At 45.3% G+C, this 24547-nt stretch overlaps 2 protein-coding genes and 1 long non-coding RNA gene across 3 annotated transcripts in view; 1 reads left to right on the forward strand and 2 right to left on the reverse strand.

Annotated features, from left to right (window-relative positions):
- Nucleotides 1–12132, reverse strand: part of LOC307214673 (uncharacterized protein) — a 31077-nt gene extending 18945 nt beyond the window's left edge. The window contains exons 1-5 of the mRNA XM_079973517.1: nt 11951–12132; nt 9770–10253; nt 9482–9563; nt 9124–9206; nt 2168–2294 (exon numbers count right to left, since the gene is read on the reverse strand). Of these exons, the coding sequence (XP_079829643.1) occupies nt 2168–2294; nt 9124–9206; nt 9482–9563; nt 9770–10162 (685 nt within the window). The 5' untranslated portion in view covers nt 10163–10253; nt 11951–12132. The remainder of the gene's footprint in view (nt 1–2167; nt 2295–9123; nt 9207–9481; nt 9564–9769; nt 10254–11950) is intronic.
- LOC307215192 overlaps nt 1–24547 on the forward strand; it is a 181629-nt gene that overhangs the window by 147655 nt on the left and 9427 nt on the right. The window lies entirely within an intron of this gene.
- LOC307215030 (uncharacterized protein) overlaps nt 22682–24547 on the reverse strand; it is a 47391-nt gene continuing 45525 nt past the window's right edge. Inside the window, exon 2 of the mRNA XM_079974182.1 lies at nt 22682–23887. Within this exon, the coding sequence (XP_079830308.1) occupies nt 23148–23861 (714 nt within the window). The 5' untranslated portion in view covers nt 23862–23887 and the 3' untranslated portion in view covers nt 22682–23147. The remainder of the gene's footprint in view (nt 23888–24547) is intronic.

Here is a 24547-nt window from a genome sequence, read left to right on the forward strand (position 1 = left end):
AAATTTGGATCCTGCTGGGCTGGAGCTTCTCTGAGACTTGGCGTTCAACATTAAGGACTATCAAAAAGACCGGCAGAGGAAGTGAGAGAGAATTAAGAGCCTCGGATGTTAGATCTCCAGGCTGATTGTATATTGAGACAGACTGACATTTGTCGGGGACTGAAACCGGGAAGGGGGTATGGGTGGAATAGAAATTGGGAATTTACAAGGTATATAATCATAATTTGTTTTCTTTTTCTTATTGCTATTTGTATGAAAATTGGGAAATTCGTGGAAGGGAATCATGGTCGATCTTAGAAAATGTTTCAAGAATAAGTATTGATGTACAAGTTTGGATGAGAGTTAAGTTTAGATAAAGTAGAATTGGGTTTTAAAGTGAATTAAAAGGTGAGGATTTGCTGAATAATTTGAATTGGAATACAGAGAGGAGAGGTGTGAGGAGGTCTGAGAAATAAGTCAAAAGAAAAGTAAGCAATGGAAATTCTATGTGTTTTTAATTGTTTTTAAGTTTTGCATTTTTGTTATTTTTCTTTTTTGTCTTTTTTTTTGTTGTCTTTGCATTTTGTATTATCTTGGAAATGCCAATAAATATTCATTAAAAAAAAAAAAAGGTAAAGGGACCCCTGACCATTAGGTCCAGTTGTGACCGACTCTGGGGTTGCGGCGCTCATCTCGCTTTATTGGCTGAGGGAACCGGCGTAATAATAATAATAATAATTTTTATTTATACCCTGCCCTCCCCAGCCAAGGCCAGGCTCAGGGTGGCTAAGAAGCAAAAATAAAAACAAGTTGAATGAATGCAACTTAAAAACAAGATTAAAATACAACATTAAAATATTGAAACATTAAAATATTAAAATGCAGCCTCATCACAGGAGGAGAAAGGAAAAAGAAAAGAGGGTGAGGGAATCAAATTGGCTCCAAGCCAAAGGCCAGGCGGAACAACTCTGTCCTACAGGCCCTGTGGAAAGAAATCAGATCCTGCAAGGCCCTGGTCTTATGAGACAGAGCGTTCCACCAGGCCGGAGCCAGTGTTGAAAAGGCCCTGGCTCTGGTTGAAGCCAATCTAACTTCCTTAGGGCCCAGGACCACTAGGGTGTTACTATTTATGGACCTTAAGGTCCTCCGTGGGGCATACCGGAAGTGGCGGTCCCATATGTACGAGGGTCCTAGGCCGTGAAGGGCTTTAAAGGTCAAAACCAGCACCTTAAATCTGACCCTGTACTCCACCGGGAGCCAGTGCAGCTGGAAAAGCACTGGGTGAATATGCTCCCATGGCAGAGACCCCGTGAGGAGCCTCGCTGCAGCATTCAGCACCCGCTGGAGTTTCTGGGACAGCTTCAAGGGCAGCCCCGCGTAGAGCGAATTACAATAGTCAAGCCTGAAGGTGACCGTCGCATGGATCACTGTGGCCAGGTCGGGGCGAGAAAGGTAAGGGACCAACTACTTGATGTGGCGAGGGTGGAAAAATGTCGCGTACAGCTTCCAGGTCATGTGGCCAGCATGAATAAGTCACTTCTGCTGAACCAGAACAGCACACGGAAACACCATTTACCTTCCCGCCAGAGCGGTACCTATTTATCTACTTGCACTTTGACGTGCTTTCGAACTGCTAGGTTGGCAGGAGCTGGGACCGAACAATGGGAGCTCACCCCGTCACGGGGATTCGAACTGCCGACCTTCTGATCGGCAAGTCCTAGGCTCTGTGGTTTAACCCACAGCGCCACCCGCGTCCCTAACACAGCAGTTCACATTTTAAAACAGCCAAACACCTTTGTCAGGCAACCCACTCTTGGGTTGGTGGAGAGCAAAGGTTATGGAATCCCTTCCGTTTCCAACATCACTCTTCTCTTTGGACAACCAAAGACTGACAGGAGCAAAAACAAAAAGTGAAAACCTGACAGAAGCTACTTCAACTTCCCTAACAACTCTGAAGTTAAAATGGCCTCGATAGTTCTGACCAGCCTGATCCTTGTTTAAGAAGCTGCAACTGGAGGAAGATCATTCACAGAAAAAACAGTAATTTACTGTTCAAGGTTTTTTGTGGGAATATTGTAATCCCAGGTGTTGTATGGGGCGCTGTTGAATTCTGTGAAAATATATGAAGTTCATCACAGACAGCTGTTTTGAATTTAAAGAGATATTATGATCCTACAGGGAGCCTTACCAAGAGAGGCCACGATCCTACGAGTCTCCTCCATGACGTCCTTATGCAGAGCTCTCTGGTCAGGATCTAGCAACGCCCACTCCTCGTCCGTGAAACGAACAGCGACATCTTCAAAGCACACTGGACCCTAAAAGAAAAAGGGAAAAGTCCTCCTCTGAGACAGCAGAAATATAATCTGCTACACAATGCTCTGTTGTTTCCTTCCTGTAAACTGTGGTGTTGTTTCAATAGGATTGCTTTGCTGCACATTTTAAATATGGATGCTTATTTTAACGCTTTAATGGAATTATTTAATTCTGCATTTTAATTATGGGTATTGGTCTTTGTGCAAATAGGTGGTACTCCACCTGGTGTTTTTCAAGTCATTCTGCCTATGCAAGCATCCAAGCTTCCCAGATGGAAGGATCCACTTTCTCCTCTCCTCGTGAGTTGTTCTGGGGAGGTTTCATCCCAATGCTCTAAAGCCAAATTAAAGGGGTTCATGGGGGCATGGAGAGGGGGAGGAATGAGGGGGGCATTTTGCAGTGGACAGGGCTGGGTAGGTGAATCCTGGCCACTATTTGTTATCGTCTGTCCACTGCTTAGAAGCCTATTTTAGCATTCAGTGATGAATATAGAAATACAAGAAGCCTAGTTTGGATGTCCATCTGTCTTGGAGGATCTAGCTGAGACTCCTGCAATGCAGGGGGCGGGACTTGATGACCCTTGGGGTCCCTTTCAACTCTAGGATTCCATGAAAACTGCAACTACAGATGAATCCTACTGGCGACATTCAGAAGCCTCGTGTCACAGAGTTATCTGGGCAGGAAATCCCACAGTTCACAGCTGGAGTTAACTCTTTCTTAGCAAGAACACGATGTTCACAGACTTGGCTGAGTTTCAGGCCTCATGAGAACAGCAGCTCATTCCCTGAGGGTCTGTCAGTTTGCATTGTCAATCAATTAATGGACTAGTTGTCCAGGTGGAAGTTTCTTTAGTGTGGAGGTATATGAAAAGTAAGATTAGGTAGTTTGTTTAAGTGGTCTTGTAAAGAGGTGCTCTGTTGAGTATTCTGTTGGAGAGGTTTGCTATGAAGTGATGTTTTCAGGTCTTCGTTTATATATTTGAGTGGAGTTTAAGATAAGGTAACGTAAGGTAAGGTTTATAAGATAACTGTTTTGATACCTTTTGATAAGATACATTCAGAGCTTGCAGGGCAGCAGCAGCTGAAGAAGGAGCAAAAAGGGTTTTCTTGTGTGTGTGTTTCTTTGTGGCTGATTAGCTGCTCTCCCTGTGCAAAGGTCAGAGGGGGCAGGGTTTCTGTTGAGGCAGGTGATTAGCTGTGGGAGGAGCTTATCAGAGCTTGCAGGGCAGCGCACAGTTTGATCCATCTTTTAGATTTAGGGGAGCTAGTCTCAAAAGTTTGTTGGGGGAGACCTAGGGTTTTTTTTGGGTGGGGAGTTATTTGTCCTGTCTTCACGCTTTTTATGATGGAGGACCGCTGCAGCCACCCCCAACGACACGTTCTCAAGATGGAGGGTGAGGGAACAGCTGCAGTCGCCTGCGATTCCTGCGCAATGTTTGCCATCTTGCCAAAGGTTGCAGGCAGCTTTACCTGCAGCAATTGCATGTTGATTGCCCTCTTAGAAGACAAAGTCCAGCAACTGGAGGAACGTGTAGCTACGCTCCAAAGAATTAGAGAGCTGGAGCTCTTCTTGGAAGCAACAGAGCACACCGTCTCCACCAAGGAGGAGACAGGGGACTCCCCTGAGAAGGAGGCTAGTTCACCAACACAGGAGCCAGATATATGGAGAAACGTGACTCAAAGAAGTAGGAGGCCCAGGGTTCGCTCTGATTGTTTAGAAATACACAATCGCTTTGAGGTCCTCTCCCCTAGCATGGAAGACGAAGAGCAGACTCCATTTGAGGATCTCTCCCTCATTACAGTTGATCAGGTATATGAAGATGAGCAGCAAAGTCAGTCCTCAGGGAATGTGCAGGCGACCTTGGAACGGACAGCTCACGGAAGAACCCCGACCAGACCTAAGAGGAGGCGTGTAGTGGTGATAGGGGATTCCCTACTGAGGGGAACAGATGCAGTGATCTGTGGGCCTGACAAGATGTCTCGGGAAGTGTGCTATCTCCCCGGGGCTAAGATCCAAGATGTAACTGAACGACTGCAAGGAATCATAAAACCCACTGACAAATACCCCTTCCTCTTGGTTCATGTGGGAACCAATGACACTGCAAGCAATAGCCTCCAGAAGATCAAAAGAGACTACGAGGCTCTGGGCAGGAAATTGAAGCAATTAAATGCACAAATTGTCATCTCATCTGTCCTCCCAGTTGAACGACGTGGCCCAGGGAGAGAGGGAAAAATAGTGGAAGTGAACAGCTGGCTTCGCAAATGGTGTAAACAGGAACGGTTTGGATTCTTAGATCACGAACTGCAGTTTCTTGAAGATGGACTTCTGGCAAGCGATGGGCTGCACCTCACAACGGTTGGGAGGAATGTTTTTGCCAAAAATCTCAGAAACCTCATCAGGAGGGCTTTAAACTGACTAATGTGGGGGAGGGAGACAGTGCTCCTGAAGGTAGGAGTCTATCAATTGATGAAGATGATCATCCAAATGTCATAGACCAAATGGAGCAAACAGCACGCAGACCTAGTGGTGGGAGGAAAAAATCCTTAAATAAGAGACACGGGGGAATGATTAATGGACTTCAATGTCTGTACACTAAAGCGCAAAGCATGGGAAATAAACAAGATGAGCTTGAGCTCTTGGTACAGCAAACTAAATATGACATAATAGGCATCACTGAAACCTGGTGGGATAAGTCCCTCGACTGGAATGTAATAATGGAGGGATATAATCTATTCCAGAGAAACAGACCAGACAAGAAAGGAGGAGGAGTGGCGTTATATGTCAGGGATATGTATACCTGTGAAGAGATCCAAGATTTAGAACCTCAAAGCCAAAGTGAGAGCATTTGGGTCAAAATTAAGGAAGAGAAGAATAACAGTGACCTCATTGTGGGAGTTTACTATAAATCCCCAAGCCAAACGGAGGACATAGATGATGCCTTCCTGGAACAGATGGCCAAGCATGCAAAAGGAAGGGAGACAGTGTTATTCTAAAGCAGCAATGCAGCAGCAAGCAAAGGCTCTAGCAGCTCAGTCAGCTGCTTGTGGCTGGAAAGCCAAACAGGATGTGTGTGACTGTTGCCATGGAACAAAGGGGCAGTCCATTCTGTACTGAGCACCGGATGTTAGCTCAGTGTGTGTGTCATATGACCTGTACAGGATGTACATGGGTGGAGTTTATTCTTACTGCTGTTGTGTGCAGACATGTTTTCTCTGTACTGAAGTGAAAGACAGAAATAAAAGATGTAAATAGATTTCTGTCTGCTTCTTTCCCCTCCCTGGGGGACACCAAAGGGGAGAGAGAAGGAACGGTGTGTTTTTCTCACAGCCTGAGAAAAATCGCCGAGACCTCGCCTGCTTATCAGCGGAGTAGCAGCCGGGAGGTCACCGAGGAATATCTGCCGGTGCCTGGAAGACTGGCACATCCCTCTGACCGAGGCAGAATTCCAACAGATAGTAGTAATGGGGGACTTCAATTACCCGGATATTTGCTGGATGTCAAACTCAGCCAAGAGCATAAGGTCAAACAGATTCTTCACTGGCCTTGCAGACAACTTCATTGTCCAGAAAGTGGGAGAAGCAACAAGAGGAACAGCCATTTTAGATCTGGTCCTAACCAATGTTGATGACCTGGTTAGTGGGGTAGAAGTGGAAGGATCATTAGGCGCGAGTGATCATGCTCTTCTGAAGTTTACTATATAGCGGAAAGGAGCAGCCAAGCATACTAGGACTCAATTTCTTGACTTTAAGAAAGCCGACTTCATAAAACTTAGGGAAGTGCTGGGTGAGATCCCATGGACAGTAATACTAAAAGGAAAGGGAGTTCATGATGGCTGGGAGTTTGTTAAGAGGGAGATAGTAAAAACACAACTTCAGGCAATACCAATGAGACGGAAACATGGAAGGTGCCTAAAGAAGCCAGGGTGGCTATCTAAAGAACTTTTAACTGAGTTAAGATTAAAAAAGGATGTGTACAAAAAATGGAAAAGGGGGGAAACCACCAAAGAGGAATTCAAACAAATAGCCAACACATGTAGATACAAAGTCAGAAAAGCTAAAGCACAGAATGAACTCAGGCTTGGCTAGTTTAGATGTATTCAAGTCTTCAGGGCCAGATGAACTGCATCCAAGAGTATTAAAAGAACTGGCAGATGTGATCTCAGAACCACTGGCAGTCATCTTTGAGAATTCCTGGAGAACAGGCGAAGTCCCGGCAGACTGTCCCTATTTTCAAAAAGGGGAAAAGAGAGGACCCAAATAATTACCGCCCAGTCAGTCTGACATCAATACCAGGGAAGATTCTGGAGCAGATCATTAAGCAAACAGTCTGTGAGCACCTAGAAAGGAATGCTGTGATCACCAATAGTCAGCATGGATTTCTGAAAAATAAGTCATGTCAGACTAACCTGATCTCGTTTTTTGACAGAATTACAAGCCTGGTAGATGAAGGGAACGCAGTGGATGTAGCCTACCTTGATTTCAGCAAGGCATTTGACAAGGTGCCCCATGATATTCTTGTAAAGAAGCTGGTAAAATGCGGTCTTGACTATGCTACCACTCAGTGGATTTGTAACTGGCTGACTGACCGAACCCGAAGGGTGCTCATCAATGGTTCCTCTTCATCCTGGAGAAGAGTGACTAGTGGGGTGCCACAGGGTTCTGTCTTGGGCCCGGTCTTATTCAACATCTTTATCAACGACTTGGATGATGGACTCAAGGGCATCCTGATCAAATTTGCAGATGACACCAAACTGGGAGGGGTGGCTAACACCCCAGAGGACAGGATCACATTTCAAAATGACCTTGACAGATTAGAGAACTGGGCCAAAACAAACAAGATGAATTTTAACAGGGAGAAATGTAAAGTATTGCACTTGGGCAAAAAAAATGAGAGGCACAAATACAAGATGGGTGACACCTGGCTTGAGAGCAGTACATGTGAAAAAGATCTAGGAGTCTTGGTTGACCACAAACTTGACATGAGCCAACAGTGTGACGCGGCAGCTAAAAAAGCCAATGCAATTCTGGGCTGCATCAATAGGAGTATAGCATCTAGATCAAGGGAAGTAATAGTGCCACTGTATTCTGCTCTGGTCAGACCTCACCTGGAGTACTGTGTCCAGTTCTGGGCACCACAGTTCAAGAAGGACACTGACAAACTGGAACGTGTCCAGAGGAGGGCAACCAAAATGGTCAAAGGCCTGGAAACGATGCCTTATGAGGAACGGCTAAGGGAGCTGGGCATGTTTAGCCTGGAGAAGAGGAGGTTAAGGGGTGATATGATAGCCATGTTCAAATATATAAAAGGATGTCACATAGAGGAGGGAGAAAGGTTGTTTTCTGCTGCTCCAGAGAAGCGGACACGGAGCAATGGATCCAAACTACAAGAAAGAAGATTCCACCTAAACATTAGGAAGAACTTCCTGACAGTAAGAGCTGTTCGACAGTGGAATTTGCTGCCAAGGAGTGTGGTGGAGTCTCCTTCTTTGGAGGTCTTTAAGCAGAGGCTTGACAACCATATGTCAGGAGTGCTCTGATGGTGTTTCCTGCTTGGCAGGGGGTTGGACTCGATGGCCCTTGTGGTCTGTCCAACTCTATGATTCTATGATGAGTGAGTTGCGTCTTTTCCTTAACTGTGTCAGGTTTCATAGGTACTGTTTTGTTTTATAATGTGAGGGACTACATTTGAAAAACGTGAGTTGGTTTTTTAGGAGACAGGATGTTGTTCTGCTGCTCATAGAAGCATCTGGTCAGACTGTTTCGTCTTTGGTCTACCAACCAAAGGCTAGGATTTATTCCTGTAGAAGGAAAGTGTACATGCAATGTTTTTCTAGAGGTGTTTTGCATGTCAATACTTCCTGCACCTAATAAATGGGGGGGGGGATTGTCAGTCTGCATTTATTAGTGCAGAAAACATTGATCTCTTTCCTATTCTGATTAATTCAAGAGGGTTCTGGAAGCTTGTCTGCATAAGAGAAATAAGCAGAAGGTTCCTGATGTTTGGGTTATTCCTTCAGAGAAGCTGAGTACAGCTGGTTTAAAGTGGTTCTCTTATCTCTTCTGTCAAGGTCAGGCTGACTATAATAAGAGGCCAGAAGGAGCCTCTTTCTCTTTCGCTCTCTCTTCCTTCTGGTGTTCTGTACAAAGTATGCTGAGTGTTAAGGTTTAGACTTATTATGTTATGTAAGTAAAGTCTGCTGCAACTGGATTTCTTATGGACAGTGCCAATCTGCTAACTATATATTGGAGTTCTGCTCTGGATCAATATTGAGTCGAATTCCATGTCAGGGTCTTCCTCCACAAAATCAGTTGCTGAGAGTGAAGGCCTCCAGCTCCCCACAGCTTTCTAACTCCCCTCCTCTCTGGGGTTTCTGGCAAGCGATTGAGCAGTGCACCAATGTGCAGTCTGCCTTTGCTCCTCCATTGTCAGACGTCCCCTGGTTCTTAGAGACAATCAGGGAGGGTGGCTTCTGGCAGAAGAAGGAGCCAATGATGGCTCCTCCTTCTCCTGACTCTCCTCTGCCTCTCAACCTCCCTTCTCCCACTCGCCTCCTCCCTCTTCTGCCTCTGATTCTGCACTGCATTCTGCCACAGAGTCTCCCAGCTCACTAAGCCCTGTTACCCCTTTAGCTTCTGACACCTCCTCTTCCCAGGCTTCTCCCTCTTCCCCCTCTGATCACTCATCCTCCCTCCACCTCCACTCCTTGGTCTCTAAGACGTCCTCCCTTCCTGGTTCCCCGGCTGCTTCCTCCCACCATTCCTCTGTGCCCAACCAGTCCATGACATTGCTCCATCCCTCGGCCTCTGTCCCCACAAGGCAGCTTCCCCTGACCTGATCTGGTTCCACAGCCGCTGCTTCCCTTCTGCCCCCATGAAAAGGCGGATCAGGAGGTCTTGCCGGCATCATTCTGTCTCCTGCAAGAGAAAAAAGGTAATCAGGACGCCAGAAGTGCCTGAATCTCTCACAGGTGAAACAGGGCATCTCTAACTACAGATGGGCCTTTGAGAAAGCCTCACCTGCTGAGTGCAGATGGACATTTGTTTCATATGTTTGTGGTGCAGAAATATGTCTAGACCCTTGGCCCCATCAGTCACCGCCCCAAAGAAAAAACAAGATGAAAAGAACCCACAGATTAGTTGGGAAACCAACAAAAGGAGACCAAAAGGAGAAAACCCACCATTCACCTTACCCAGGGGCCTCTCTCTGGTGTCCAACGGAGGCCTCTCTGTCTCACAGGAATCCATGTTAATTTCTGCTAAATGATCATTTTCCTGAAAGACGAACAAGGATTCAAAACAGAGAAAGAATGGTGAGAAATATTACAAAGAGAATGAAAAAGAAAAAAACTTTAAGAGTGTTAGATCTCATTCCATGGATGCCTCCCCAGAAAAAGGATAGGCCATCAGTAGGTCATTATGGGATGTTCTCCATCCTGTTTGGAGCCCCTAGGGAGTATCCAGAGGAAAGTCTCTCTCACCTGCTTTCTCTCCTCTGCCTGACTCAGGAGGAAACCTTCGGCCAGGGCCACCGCCTGGGAACTGGTCTCCGCTCCGCATTCCCTCACCCAGCTCTCCATCTCCAGGGGAAGGACAGCCAGGAACTGCTCCAAGATCACCAGGTCCAGCATCTCAGCTTTCGTGTGCTCTTCCGGCTTCAGCCACTGACGGTCAAGGTGGTAGAGTCGGCTGCAAACCTCTCGGGGTCCTTTGGCCTCCTGGCAGCAGAACTGCTGGCCCTGCACCTCTGAGCTGAGGGTGTCCTCCTCACCCAGGATCTTCTGCACAGAGTTTTTCCAGAATCCCCCACTGCTCCCAGTTTGGATGGCATGGCCTCTTCCTGTTCCAGGGCCAGCTGAGTCTCGCTCATCCATCTGTGCTCTCAGGAAGCCTCTGAGAGATCGGAAGGAACCCTTTGGTCTTCTGCCAAGTTCTGTCCGTCTTAATGAGAAGCTCTAGCAAATCCTACAAAGCAAATACATTGTTCTGTTACAAAAGTTGTCTAATATCAGGAGAAGAAAAAGGTTCCCTGAGCAAGCATGGATGAGTCTTGCTGGGAACCAGGGTAGGACTGCACCACAGCCCAGACTCTGAGCTATCTTTCTAAAAAGGAGGAGGAGGAGGAGGAGGAGGAGATGGAGGCCTCTAGAAGGGAGATTGTGGAAATGTGGAGGCAAGCGAAAAGATTAATGCGAGGGGACTCAGCCTGGTTGCTCCTTCCTTCCAGTCAATTCATGAAGTCAGAACTGATTGACAAGGGAGTCATTGGTGCCTCGTGAAAAATGACTAGGAGTGTTGAGTCCTAATCTCCTTTCTTGTAGCTTGAAGCCATTGGTTGGAATCCTACCCCCAGGGGACATGGCTCTCCTATCTTCTCTCTGTCTCCTCCTCTCCAACTAAACATACCCAGCTCCTCACAAAGCTTGGCTTGATCTGCTTGGCTAGCCTCCTCTGCCAATAAGGAGAAAGAAAGAAGGGAAACAGACAAAGAGGTTTGGGAGCAACCATTCATACATGTTTCCTCTCTTGTGCAATGACGCTGACCCGTGTCACACACAGCAGAAGTCCTACAGGAGAAAAAGGAGGAGGAGGAGGAGGAAGCAGCCTCTAGCTCTCCTAGAAGGAAGATTGCAATGCAAAATGTGGAGGCAACTGAAGGGATTTCTGGGAGATGAATCAGCCTGGTTTCTCCTGCCTTCCAGTCAATGCATGAAGTCAGAACTGACTGACAAGGAAGTCATTTGTATCTTGTGGAAAATGGATGCTTGGCTCTAGTGGGGGTCCTCACCTGGGGGTCCTCAGGAGTTGTTCCCCCCCACCGCCACTCCCCTGCTTCTGTCTCCTTTTCTTGCACTTGGACTCTCTGCTGTTTTCCAGACAGACTCTTGGGGTGGGGTCCCTTTTTCTTTGCTCCGAGGGCCAGGAATGTATCTCGCCAACCCCTGAGGGCCAAGTGGGCAGAGCCAAATACATCTCCCTTGAAATTTAGGTGGGTAATTTATTACTATTATTCTGTTAGATAGCTTAACACACACACAGCTACTGATGCCAAGGTCCCTGGAGGCTCAGTGAGTAGCAGCGCCCATTTCCGGCTGCTTTGCCAGCAACAATCCCATTGGGGTAGAGAGAGGATGTGGTCCTGGGATGCCCTGCTCTGGGTGCGAGGGGATTGCTGCAGTGGCCTCCGTGGGGAGCTGCCCTGGGAGACACTGGGAAACTGGTCCCCAATGCAGCAGCCAGACTCTGGGCTGGGATCCCTCTCTTTACTCCTGCCCTTTCTCTCCCACCTTTTTTTTTGGGGGGGGGGCTAGTCCACCTCCTCGTCCAGCTTTAGAAAACCATTTGCAGATGTTTCCTCTGTTGTGCAATGAGGCTGAGCGACGTCACACAGAGTTAAAGTCCCAGGGACCCCTTTGTGTAAAGAAGGGAGATCTTTTCTGAAAGGGGGGGCGGAGGGTCAAATGAGTTTGGGATCCTCTGATCTGCAGGAAGGAGAGCGTGGCAGACCTGGCCCCTCCCTGGCAGGACCCTCTCCTCCTCCCTGACTTGGGGTCCCCCCCCCATGAGCAGATCAGGCCCCCCAGGCCCCCTCCCCTGCTGCAGCCCTGGGACCCCCCCTGTCTCCCCCCCGCACCCTCTGGGGGGAGAGAGAGGAGACTCACCAGATCCCAGGAGGGGAGAGCGAGGCAGCCCTTGCAGCAGAGACACAAAGTAACACCCCCCTTCCTTGCAGGAAAGGACTGGGGAGGGAGGGGCCTTGGCTCTGGAGGACCTGGCCCCCCCTTGCTTCCTGGCCTCTCTAGGAAGGCAGCTCACTTCCCTTTAACCCTTGCCAAGCCGAGTCCCTCCAGCTCAGCCTCTCTCGCTTGGCAGAACCTCAGATTCTTATTATTTCTTATGCATTTAGGGGGCAGCTGCCCCCCCCGGCTCCGCCCATGCCCAGATATCCTTTTGGGGGTGAGGCTCTTGGCTGGACTCTGAGCATCTCCCTCCCTTGGCCAGAAACCAGAGGAAGAGCCTGCAGGGAAAAGGGCTTTGCAGGAGGCAAGGAAGCTCCTCCTGGAATTCCGGAGTGGAGAGAGAGGAGGGGATCCCAGGGTCATCTAGTCCAACCCCAGCAGTGCAGGAATCTCCGCTCAAGCATCCAGGGCAGATGGCCCTCCGATCTCTGCTGAGAAACCTCCAAGGAAGGAGAGTCCCCCACCTCCCAAGTAGACCTTTCCCCTGCCCAACTGCTCTTAGATGTCCCTCAAGGCAGCGGGTCCTGAGTTCGAGCCCTGCTGAAACAATGGCACTGGCTGCCAAGGAGGAACCCAGCAAAGTTCATAATAAATAAATCCTATTCTAGTCATAAATGAGTAATACTTTCCTATGCATGCTTTTTATGCTAATATACAAAAGTGTATCATTTCCTCTTCCAGAAATGCTTAATTGTGAATTCAAGGGACACGGAAGTCTTTACAGACAGAGATGACAAGAGAGCTTTCCAGATTAGTTTATCTGGGAGTGAGACAGTTGGCAGAGTGGCACTGGGCTCGCTAAGATGCCAGCTACTACAGCAATTGCTTTCTTGAGCCTTTTTAGCACTGCAATACCATTTCTTTAAAAAATAAAACAAAAAAATTTCTTCCAGTAGCACCTTAAAGACCAACTAAGTTAGTTCTTGGTATGAGCTTTCGTGTGCATGCACACTTCTTCAGATACACTGAAACAGAAGTCACCAGACCCTTCTATATAGTGAGAAGGAATTTTTTTGTTTTGTTTTGACTATGGCAGACCAACACGGCTACCTATCTGTAACTTTAAAAAATAAAAAGGTTGATTTTTAAGTCATGGCAGAGTGTGAGCAAATACTCCACATCTGCCAAGCTTTCAGGAGCAGGACTAAGGGGTGAAAGGAAGCCCCCCAGATCCCCAAATGTTGAGGGAAAGGGTCTATCTCCCTTCTTCCTTGTCATTATTAGTTCTTTCCACCTAAGAAATGGGAAGAAAGCAGCTGTTCATGCTAAGCGCAGCATTTGTTGGGTTGGAGATTTATGAGCTGACGATGGTAGGATTCATCATTAATAAATATTATTTGTTCTTATCTGTAAGTGACGTCACATTTGAAACAATACAGAAGCAGTCAAAGGGAATTTCCTAGGAAGTCTTTTATTCAGTCTCACCTGCAATCATATGTGCTGAACACACAGAAACACATAGATAATGTGAAATAACTGGGAGTACATATGATTTCCCCACCTCTTTTTTAAAAAATTGCTTTTATTTATTTTCATGGTAGAAAAGATAATTTTAAAGAAAGCAATGGTTACAACCATAAACAACAAATACCTTACCCTGATGAAATTGCAGATTTTCATCATGCCATGTGTTAAAGTTTCATTTGATTACAGTGGTACCTTGGGTTAAATATGCTTCAGGTTACAGACACTTCAGGTTACAGACCCCGCTAACCCAGAAATATTACCTCGGGTTAAGAACTTTGCTTCAGGATGAGAACAAAAATTGTGCTCCGGCGGCACGGCGGCAGCGGGAGACCCCATTAGCTAAAGTGGTGCTTCAGGTTAAGAACAGACCTCCGGAACGAATTTCCGTATTTTTCGCTCTATAGGACGCACTTTTCCCCCTCCAAAAATTAAGGGGAAATGTTTGTGTGTCCTATGGAGCTAATGCAGGCTCCTTGGCTTCAGCGAAAGCAATGCGAAGCATCCAAAGCACAGAGGGAGCGCTCCAGAGGCTACGCGTGTCTTTCGCTGATGCCTGGTGCGCACCGACCCCTCTCGCTCTCCAGGCTTCAGGGATAGCCGCCTGAAGCCTTCGGAGCGCAGCGGGAACTCGGGCTGCGCTCCAAAGGTTTCGGGTTCCTGTCTGCGCAGCTTGCCCCGAGGCAGCTTGGCCGGCGGGTGGGCTGAGGGAACTCCTTGGCTATGCAGACGAAGTGCGGCATCACCGCCTGGTAGCTCGAGTAGATGCCCATCAGCAGTGGCGTAGCGTGGGTTGTAAGCACCCGGGGCAAGGCAAGTAATTTGCACCCCCTAACCCATGGATTTATGCCCCTAACCCTAACCCCCAGATGTTGTGCCCGGTGCAGCCGGCCCCCCCTGCACCCCCCACGCTACGCCACTGCCCATCAGCTCTGTGGGCTTGGTGGCGGCGGCAGCCATCAAGCGGGGGAAAGAGAAAAGCAGCAAAAAAGGGAACGCCAAGAAAGAGCGCGTGCGGCAGAAAACCAGTGTCTCGCTTTGTGCTGCTGCTTATTCTTCGCTGCCTTGAGGCGTTTCTCTCTAATGCGAGGGAGACCCGGGTGAAAAAGGCAGGAAAGCCGCCGGAGGTGGAACAAGAGGGTGGCTTCTGTAGCCGAAAAAGCACGCTGGGGAGGAGGGTAAATCCTGCTGGTGGCAGCGACGGGCAGAAAGAAGCGGGCGCTCCGCTGGTGTCCCTGCGCCACGCTCTGTCTCTCTCGCCTGCCCACGCAGGAGCTTGCTCAGATGACATGCAATGCCACTTAAAGGCGGTGAGGCCGCTTCCCTTCCGCCTGACGTGCGCTCCCACCTCCCCTCTCCCTCGCCGCCGTTGGGGGATTGCTCTTCCAAGGAACGGCGGAAAGACCCGCCAGCACCCACCGCAGAAACGGCAGGGGAGGGAGCGAGGGAACCCAGAAAGTGAGGCGGGGGGGGGGGGGAGACAAGGGACGCGCCAAAACACCTTGCCCCTGCCTGCTGCCTGCATTTTTAGAGAAACCAAAGACTGGAACTGGGGAAGTCGGGGCAGTGGCGTAGCGTGGGTTGTCAGCACCCGGGGCAAGGCAAGTAATTTGCGCCCCCTAACCCGTGGATTTGCGCCCCCTAACCCATGGATTTGCGCCCCCTAACCCTAGCCCCCAGATGTTGCGCCCGGTGCGGCCGGCCCCCCCTGCACCCCCTACGCTACGCCAGTGAGTCGGGGGGGGTTGTTAGGGGAGGGGGGTTCCTGGAAAAGAAGCGGCCCCTTTTTTGCAGGGGGAGGTGGCGAAGGCTGCCGGGAAGGCAGACGATGGGATCTCCCGACTTTCTTACTTTTTTTAAAACTTTGAAGCAGCCACAGAGGAAGCATAGAATCATAGGAGTCCGACTTTGATCATAGAATTGTAGAGTTGGAAGGGGTCCCAAGGGTCATCTAGTCCAACCCACTGCAATGCTAGGGGATTTTATTAGCAGCGTTTACGGGGGGGGGGGGTTTAAGCGCATGAGTGTGGATTTAAACCCCGCTCCCCACATGGTCTGTTTCCTTCCTCTTTGCAGCCCCAAATTCTGGCTGCTGTTACCCCACCTGCACTGGGGACGATTTTCACACACAAACACGACTGAAGACGGCAAAAAGATCGGTGCAGACAAACATCGTGTCGCTTGCAAAGCAGCGCTTGGTTTTGTCAACCCGATTTGGAAGGATGGTTGGTCTGGGGCTCTGTCGCTTCAGTCCCCCTAACCCTAGCCTTGTGCCGCAAAACGGATCCCCACATCAATTTTCTTGATTCCCACCCCCCCCCCTTAAAACTAGGTGCGCCCTATGGAGCGAAAAATACGGTAAGTAGTTAACCCGAGGTACCACTGCACTCTAAAAGATCACACCATATTTTCCCATGATTACTGGTTGGAGTCTTTAAAAAACAACATTTTTTAAAGCAAATTTTACATAACAAATTTAAATTCAAACAAATATCTCATCTCATCATGGAGGATTCCCTGACTCAAGGACTTATTCCACCTGCCTTGCTCCCTCTCTGGCCCTAGGACTCCTCATGAGGAGCTGTTCCTGGAGGGAGACCTGTGAGGGGAAAGGCTTTGTCAGGCAAGGCCTCCTTCCACTTGCCTTGCCCCACCCTCCAGTCTCTGCTTTTCAATTTCCATTGAATTGTTTTACGCGGCTTGCCATTGTTTTATTTATCATACTTTAGAAATTATTTATTGTAACAGTTAAGAGTGAATTTCTGTTTAACTTTTATATGCTGATATTACTATTTTATACTATTCGAATGATTGTTGAATGTTACTTTTTTGTTGTAGGTTGCTTATTTTAAAGTTGTGTTTTATTATCTCATTTTTGTATTGGATTAGATTGTTATAAGATGTACATTTTTTGTTTCTTCAGCTTGTAAACTGCCTGGAGTATTATAAGATAGAAAGATGGTATACAAATTTAAAATGCTGATGATGATGGTTTCCATTTAAAGCAGTTCTATACATTTTTGCTACTCTTACAGGTGTTAAATACCACCAATACATCATTTTCATATAATTTTCCTTCAACGCACAGAACGCTGTAAATTTCAAGCCCTCCCTCCAGTTTTTTCCAAGATGAAAATTGAATATTATGCCCAATATATTACGTTTAATCATTACTGATTAAACACCTGCTACAATTTGACTTCTTCGTCTTTTGTATGCCACTCTAGCAACAATTTATACATTTTAGAAAGTAACTTCACATTATTTTCCAATAAGTCTTTTTCAAACCTTGAAATTTCTGCACTAAATCCATTTTTCTTATCTATTTTAAATACATCATTTAATTGATGCTAATGCAATGAGGTTACATTTTAATGCGATGAGGTTACATTTTAATATTTAAATGTTTCAATATTTCAATGTTGTATTTTAATTTTGTTTTTAAGTTGCAATCATTCATCTTGTTTTTATTATTGCTTGTAAGCCGCTCTGAGCCCGGCCTTGGCTGGGGAGGTCAGGGTATAAAGAATAAAATTATTATTATTTATTATTAAAAGTCCAGGGAACATTAGATGCTTCTAATTTTTCCGATGAAGTGTTTTATTCAGTCTCACCTGCAATCATGTGTGCTGAACACACAGAAACACATACAGATAATGAAATTACTGGGAGCTACAGTCTCCAAATAAAACTCAACACATGCAAGCAGATTGATGGAATAGTACACATGATTTCCCCATCTCCTTTTTAAAAAAACATTATTTTTCTTTATCTTCATGGTACAGAAGATAAATATTCAGAAAGCAAAAGTTACAACAGTAAACAAAAAGTAACTTGTCCTGATGGAATTTCAGACTTTCAGCGTGTCATTTGTTAAAGTTCCATTTCATTATTCTAAAACAGGCATCCCCAAACTCGGCCTTCCAGATGTTTTGGGACTACAATTCCCATCATCCCTGATGGGGGACATGAATGGAGTAGTATCAACTAACATGGACAAAGCTCAAAGACAGGTAGTTACAAAAGATGGAAGACTACCAAAAATCTTTTTTGAAATGACTGACAATATGGACTTAGTTGACATTTGGAGAATAAGACACCCACTTGAAAGAGAAGGAACCTTCTTTTCTGAAGCCAAAATGACATGGACTAGAATTGACCAAATCTGTGTTACTAGAGGAATGGCACCAAAGGTAAAAAAAGTTGAAATCTGCCCATTAACTTGCTCCGACCACAATGCGGTAAAGATGGTGATGAAGCTAACAACAACGGGCACCTTCAGATGGAGGATGAATGACACCTTATTTAGAGATGAAGTTTGTAAAAAGGCCCAGAAAATTTTAAAAGAATATTTTGAAATTAACATGAAGACCAATGTAGAAAAAAGAATAATCTGGGACTCAGGTAAAGCAGTTATGAGAGGATTCTTGATACAACAGAATGCAATAAAGAAGAAAAGCCAGAATGAAAAGAAAGAAAATTTTTTGGAGAAGATAAAGGATGGGGAAAGGAAATTAAGATCAAAACCAAAATCACAGGACATTCTGAAAGAAATTAAATTATACCAGACACAATATATGGAGTTGATGAACCAAGAAATAGAATGGAAAATTAAGCAAATGAGACAAAAGACTTTTGAATCGGCAGATAAATGTGGTAAACTGCTGGCTTGGCAAATAAAGAAGAGACAAAAATTGAATACGGTTTCAAATCTAGAAGTGGATGGAAAGAATATTTATAAACCAACAGAAATTAGGGACTGTTTCCAGAGATACTTCAGACAATTGTATACACAAGGGCCGCAGAAAGATATTGATATAGAACAATTTTTGGGAAAAAATGGACTGAGAAAGATCTCACAGGAAAGTAAAAGAATTTTGAATCAGGAAATAATAGAGCAAGAAATAGAAGCTGCCATTCAAAACATGGTATTGGGCAAATCTCCAGGACCGGATGGACTGACTTCCAGATATTACAAGGTTTTGAAGGAGTGGTTATTACAACCTTTGAAGGAAGTCTGTAATGAAATTATGGAGGGGAAAAGGGCACCAGATACGTGGAAAGAAGCCTACATCACACTTATACCGAAGACAGAGACGGAAAAGACTCAACTTAAAAACTACCGCCCTATTTCTTTATTAAATGTAGATTATAAATTTTTTGCTGACATTTTAGCAAAAAGGTTGAAAAGAGTTTTGATGGAGGAGATTCATAGAGATCAAGCAGGCTTTCTCCCGAGAAGACATTTATCAGACAATGTAAGGAATATAGTTGACATCTTGGAAAAGCTGGAAGTGAACATTAATACTAAAGCAGTCTTGATATTTGTAGATGCCGAGAAAGCCTTTGACAATATTTCTTGGAGTTTTATGATGAAGAATCTCCGGGGGATGGGGGTAGGTCAAGGGTTTGAAAACGGTATAGGTGTGATATACTCTGAACCAAAAGCAAAACTTATTGTAAATAATGTGGTTACGGAAGAATTTAATATAGAAAAAGGGACACGTCAGGGATGCCCAATCTCTCCACTACTTTTTATATCAGTCCTGGAGGTTTTTCTGAACATGATTAGGAGGGACCAGTTGGTTAAAGGAGTGCAGGTCGGAGCCAAACAGTATAAACTGAGAGCATTTGCAGATGATTTGGTACTTACACTACAAGAGCCTGAATCTAGTACAAAAAGGGTCTTGGAACTAATTCAAGAGTTTGGTCAAGTGGCAGGATTTAAATTGAATAAGTCTAAAACGAAGATATTGGAGAAAAATTTAACATCATTTGAAAAAGAAAGGTTTCAGAATGAGACAGGGTTAACTGTGGTTAAGAAAGTGAAATATCTGGGGATAAATATGACATCTAAAAATGTGAACTTATTTAAAGACAATTATGAGAAATCTTGGACAGAAGTGAAAAAAGATTTAGAAATTTGGTCAAATATGAAGCTTTCCTTGTTGGGTCGAATTGCGGTTATAAAGATGAATGTATTGCCTAGAATGTTGTTTTTGTTTCAAACATTGCAAATAGTGGACAAGATGGATTGTTTCAAGAAGTGGCAGAAAGATATTTCTAAATTTGTCTGGCAGGGCAAGAAGCCAAGAATAAAATTTAAGATATTAACTGATGTAAAAGAAAGGGGCGGATTTGCCCTGCCAGACCTCAAACTTTACTATGAATCAGCAGCTTTTTGCTGGTTGAAAGACTGGCTACTTCTTGAGAACACTGACATTTTGGATCTAGAAGGTTTTAACAATATTTTTGGGTGGCATGCATATCTGTGGTGCGACAAGGCTAAAGCTCATAAGGGTTTTAAAAACCATATTGTCAGGAAAGCATTATATAATGTCTGGATTAGATATAAAGATTTGTTGGAAAGTAAAACTCCAAGGTGGTTGTCGCCAATGGAGGCAAAGGCTGTTAAAAAACTTAATATGGAGGCTAAATGGCCGAGATATTGGGAAATTTTGGAACAAGAAGGGGACAGATTGAAATTGCAAAGCTTTGAGAAACTAAAAGGGAAAGTGAGAGATTGGCTTCAATATTATCAAATAATGGAAGTTTTTAAAATGGACAGGAAAATTGGCTTCCAGGTGGAAAAATCAAAACTAGAGATTGAACTGTTAGAACCCAGTACTAAGAATTTGTCAAGAATGTATAATTTGCTGTTGAAGTGGAATACACAAGATGAAACGGTTAAATCTGCAATGATTAAGTGGGCACAGGTCATAACATTATGTTTGCTGTCTGGGAAAAGTTGTGGACCACCGGGATGAAATTTACGGCATGTAATGCCTTAAGAGAAAATATTATGAAAATGATTTTCAGGTGGTACATGACCCCAGTCAAGCTTGCAAAAGTTTACCATTTGCCCGACAATAAATGTTGGAAATGTAAAGAAATTGAAGGAACATTCTATCACCTTTGGTGGACGTGCCCAAGGATTAAGGCTTTCTGGGAAATGATCTATAATGAACTCAAAAAAGTACTTAGGTACACTTTCCCTAAGAAACCAGAGGCCTTTCTCCTGGGCATAGTTGGCCAATTGGTGTTTAAGAAGGACAGAACATTTTTTATGTATGCTACAACAGCAGCAAGAATACTCATTGCAAAGTACTGGAAGACACAAGATCTACCCACCGTGGAAGAATGGGAGATGAAGGTGATTGACTATATGGATTTGGCAGAGATGACGAGCAGAATCCGAAACCAGGGAAGAGAAACGGCGGAGGAAGATTGGAAAAAATTTAAGGACTATTTAAAGAAATATAGCAAAATTAATGAATGTTAAAATGACGTTGGATTAGAAAATAAGTGGTTAGTAGCTGTCAGGGACTCAGCGGGAGCGCAGGGAGGAGAGGAGATGGAGAGCGAGGGGGAGCAATCCGAGGGCAGCGTAGGAGAGGATGACAGCAGCCCGATAGATTCCGTGAGCCTCTCCAGCGAATCGGAAGATTCACAGAAGGGGGCGCCGATGGGCAGGGCAAGGGGGGACCCAAGGGGGACACCCCAGAAACAAGGGGCCAGCGGGGACTCCCAGAGCAGCAGTTGGAAATCAGGACCAGCTTCCCCACCAGAGCGTAGTGGGGGGGGGAGTCCCAGGTATCAGAGCCCACATATTCACCACCAGCAAGAGAAGATGAGTCAGGGGTGGCCACGCCTCCATCGGAGAGCGAGGGAACGGTCAAGAGGAAAGTTGCAGACTGGGCGCGCGCGCCAAGTTCAAATGTACAGGCGAGCGGCACAGAAGGTAGCCCGGATAGGGAACCAGGTCCTAAAGCCCGCTGGAAGGAGGGGGAAGAATCATCAGGGTCAGCGTCAGAGGAGTCCAGGAAGGATGAGACCCTAGCGGGCAGGAGGGCCCAGAGGAGAAAGGAACTTAGGAAGAGGTGGAGCAAAGCGAGAGTCTTAAACTGGTGTGGAAGGGGCGGAGACTCAGACGGGACTTCGCCGGTCTAGGGTTGAGACGTAGAGCTGCGCACTGCGGCTTTAAAATGGAAACTGAACCTCAATAAAGACTTTTGTACATAACTACAGCCTAGCGTTGGTCCTCTGTGAGCTGGGACCTAGAGGCAGTAGCGGTAATGGTTAATTTAAAGAAAATAAGTAATATTAAAATTAAGCTAAAAGTAAGGGAAGTATTTGCTGAAAATAAATCAGAAATTGGAATACAGAAAGGGGAGGTACGAGGAAGTCGGGAAAGTAAGTTACAAGAAATTAAGATTTGAACTTATATGTGTTTTTTGTTTCTTATATTTTACATTGTTTTTTGTTTGTTATTGTGTTGTTTTGTTTTGTTGTGATAAAAATTTGTTGAAACTTTAATAAAAAATTTATATATATAAAAAATACAATTCCCATCATCCCAGACCACGGGTCCCGTTAGCTAGGGATGATGGGAGCTGTAGTCCCAAAACATCTGGGGGACCGAGTTTGGGGGTGCCTGTTCTAAAAGACCACGATACATTTTCCCGTGAGTGTTGGGTGGATTCCTGCAACAGTTTTAACAATTTATATATTTAATAAACATTTGCCACGTGTTATAAAAGGAATATGGATTGTGTTCCCCCACCTTCTTGATCTCCCCTGGCAAACAAAATTTAAGATACTTAAATTGTGGTGCCCAGAATTGAACACAATATTCTAGGTGGGGCCTGACCAAGGCAGAAGAAAGTGGTACTATTCCTACCCTTGATCTGATTCTGCCTTCTGCCACATTGGCCTCCGCTCCCCGTTTGGTGTCATCTGCAAATGTGATGAGCATCCCATCAGTTCCTTCATCCAACTCATTCATAAAGACGTTGAACAACAACAGGCCCAGGACTGAACCCTGCAACAGCCCTCTTGTCACTTTTCCCCAGGATGATGAGGAACCATGGAGGAGGACAATTTGGGTTCGGTCAGTCAAATCCGCCTAACAGTTACCAAGTTCAGCCTCATTTTACCAGCTTCCTCACATAAATATCAAGGGGGACTTTCTCAAAAACCTTACTGAAATTAAGATGCACTATTACCACAGCAGTCCCCTGAGAAAAAATCTGTAACTCCATCCAAAAAAAGAAAAAGAAAAAAGAGAGATTTCTCTAGCTTGACTTGTTTTTGAGAAAGCCATGTAGGGTACATAATTTTTTTAAAATGCTAATATTAAGAGGGATATTGACATGCTGGAACAAGTGCAAAAGAAGGCGACCAAGATGATTTTGTTTTATTAGTGCATTTATTTGACTTCTATAGCGCCCTATAGCAGGGGTGCCAACTTGAATAAAATATAGGAGGGGTTTAGTAAGCCCCGCCTCAGTTAAACAGTCACAGGATGCGGTGCAAGCATGCCATTTGAATGGCTGTTCCTATGAACTGGGGGGTGGCCCCCTCAAATATCTTTTTGGGGGGCAAAGACCCCTCAGACTCTAAGAGCTGGCTCCCATTCCCTACACTCACAGGTCACAGGACGGTTACAACATAAAATCACACAATGAAAACACAAAACACCCCCCAAAAAACCTGTAACCCCCACCTCCCCACCACATTGTAAAAGGGCATTAGATGTCCATCAGCCAAAGGCCTGGTTAAGGAGATGAGTTTTTCCCTGGCACTGAAAGATGTATAATGAAGGGTTTTGGGAACTTTGTATGAATTTTTTGATGGGAACTGAGTTTGCAGCTCCTCATGAAGCTCTTTCCACATTCCGCACACTGATAGGGTTTCTCCCCTGTATGAATTCTTTGATGTTTTTCCCTGGCACTGAAAGATGTATAATGAAGGGTTTTGGGAACTTTGTATGAATTTTTTGATGGGAACTGAGTTTGCAGCTCCTCATGAAGCTCTTTCCACATTCCGCACACTGATAGGGTTTCTCCCCTGTATGAATTCTTTGATGGGAAGCGAGATTGCCCTTCTGACTGAAGCTCTTTCCACATTCCAAGCACTGAAAGGGTTTCTCCCCTGTATGAATTCTTTGATGGGTACAGAGATGGGAACTATGACTGAAGCTCTTTCCACATTCCACGCACTGATAGGGTTTCTCCCCTGTATGAATTCTCTGATGCTTAATGAGATAGGAGCTTGTATTGAAGCTCTTTCCACATTCTACACACTGATAGGGTTTCTCCCCTGTATGAATTCTCTGATGGCGAGTGAGATTGCTGCTGTAACTGAAGCTCTTTCCACAATCCACACACTTATAGGGCTTCTCCCCTGTATGAATACTGTGATAGGAAGTGAGAGAGGAGCTCTGACTGAAGCTCTTTCCAAATTCCACACACTGATATGCTTTCTTCCCAATGGGATTTTTTTGATGGGAAGTGGAAAAGGAACTTTTCCCACATTCAAGATATTTATTCAGCTTCTCCATTGTGGGGATTTTGTCATGATCACCCATGTTCTTAATTTCCAGTCCATCTCTATCTACAATGAAGAGAAATGGAATAGAGACTCAGGGAGAAATTAAGGAAAAATACTTGTTAACACTGGTAATAGAGGAATAACACACAAGTGGGTTAGATGGATGGTTTTCTGAAGGGTTGGGTGCATTAATTAACGGGGATCAACCGACATCCTTAGGGGAACCTGTGATTCGATAAGCCTCGCTCTTCTCTCAAATGGATTTTTTTGGCTCCATCATGGCATCCCTCCATTTCTAATGTCAGTCTTCTCTTTGGACAACCAAAGACTGACAGGAGGAAAAACAAAAACTGAAAACCTGACAGAAGCTATGTCAACTTCCCTAACAACTCTGAAGTTTACAGTCAAAAGGGTCTGGGGAGTTCAGACCAGCTGATCCTTGTTTAATAAGCTGCAACTGGAGGAAGAACATTCACAGAAAAAAACAGTAATTTACTGTTAAAGGTTTTTTGGGGGGGATATTGTAATATCCAGTGTTGTAGGGGGCGCTGTTGAGGTCTGTGAAAATATATGAGGTTTGTCACATATGGAGTTTTGAATTTAAAAACAGATATTATGATCCCACAGGGAGCCTTACTGAGAGAGGCCACGATCCCACGATTCTCCTCCATGACGTCCTTATGCAGAGCTCTCTGGTCAGGATCCAGCAACTCCCATTCCTCA

The sequence above is a fragment of the Podarcis cretensis genome (genome assembly GCF_951804945.1).
Source record: "Podarcis cretensis genome assembly, chromosome: 4".
Taxonomy (NCBI): Eukaryota; Metazoa; Chordata; class Lepidosauria; order Squamata; family Lacertidae; genus Podarcis; species Podarcis cretensis.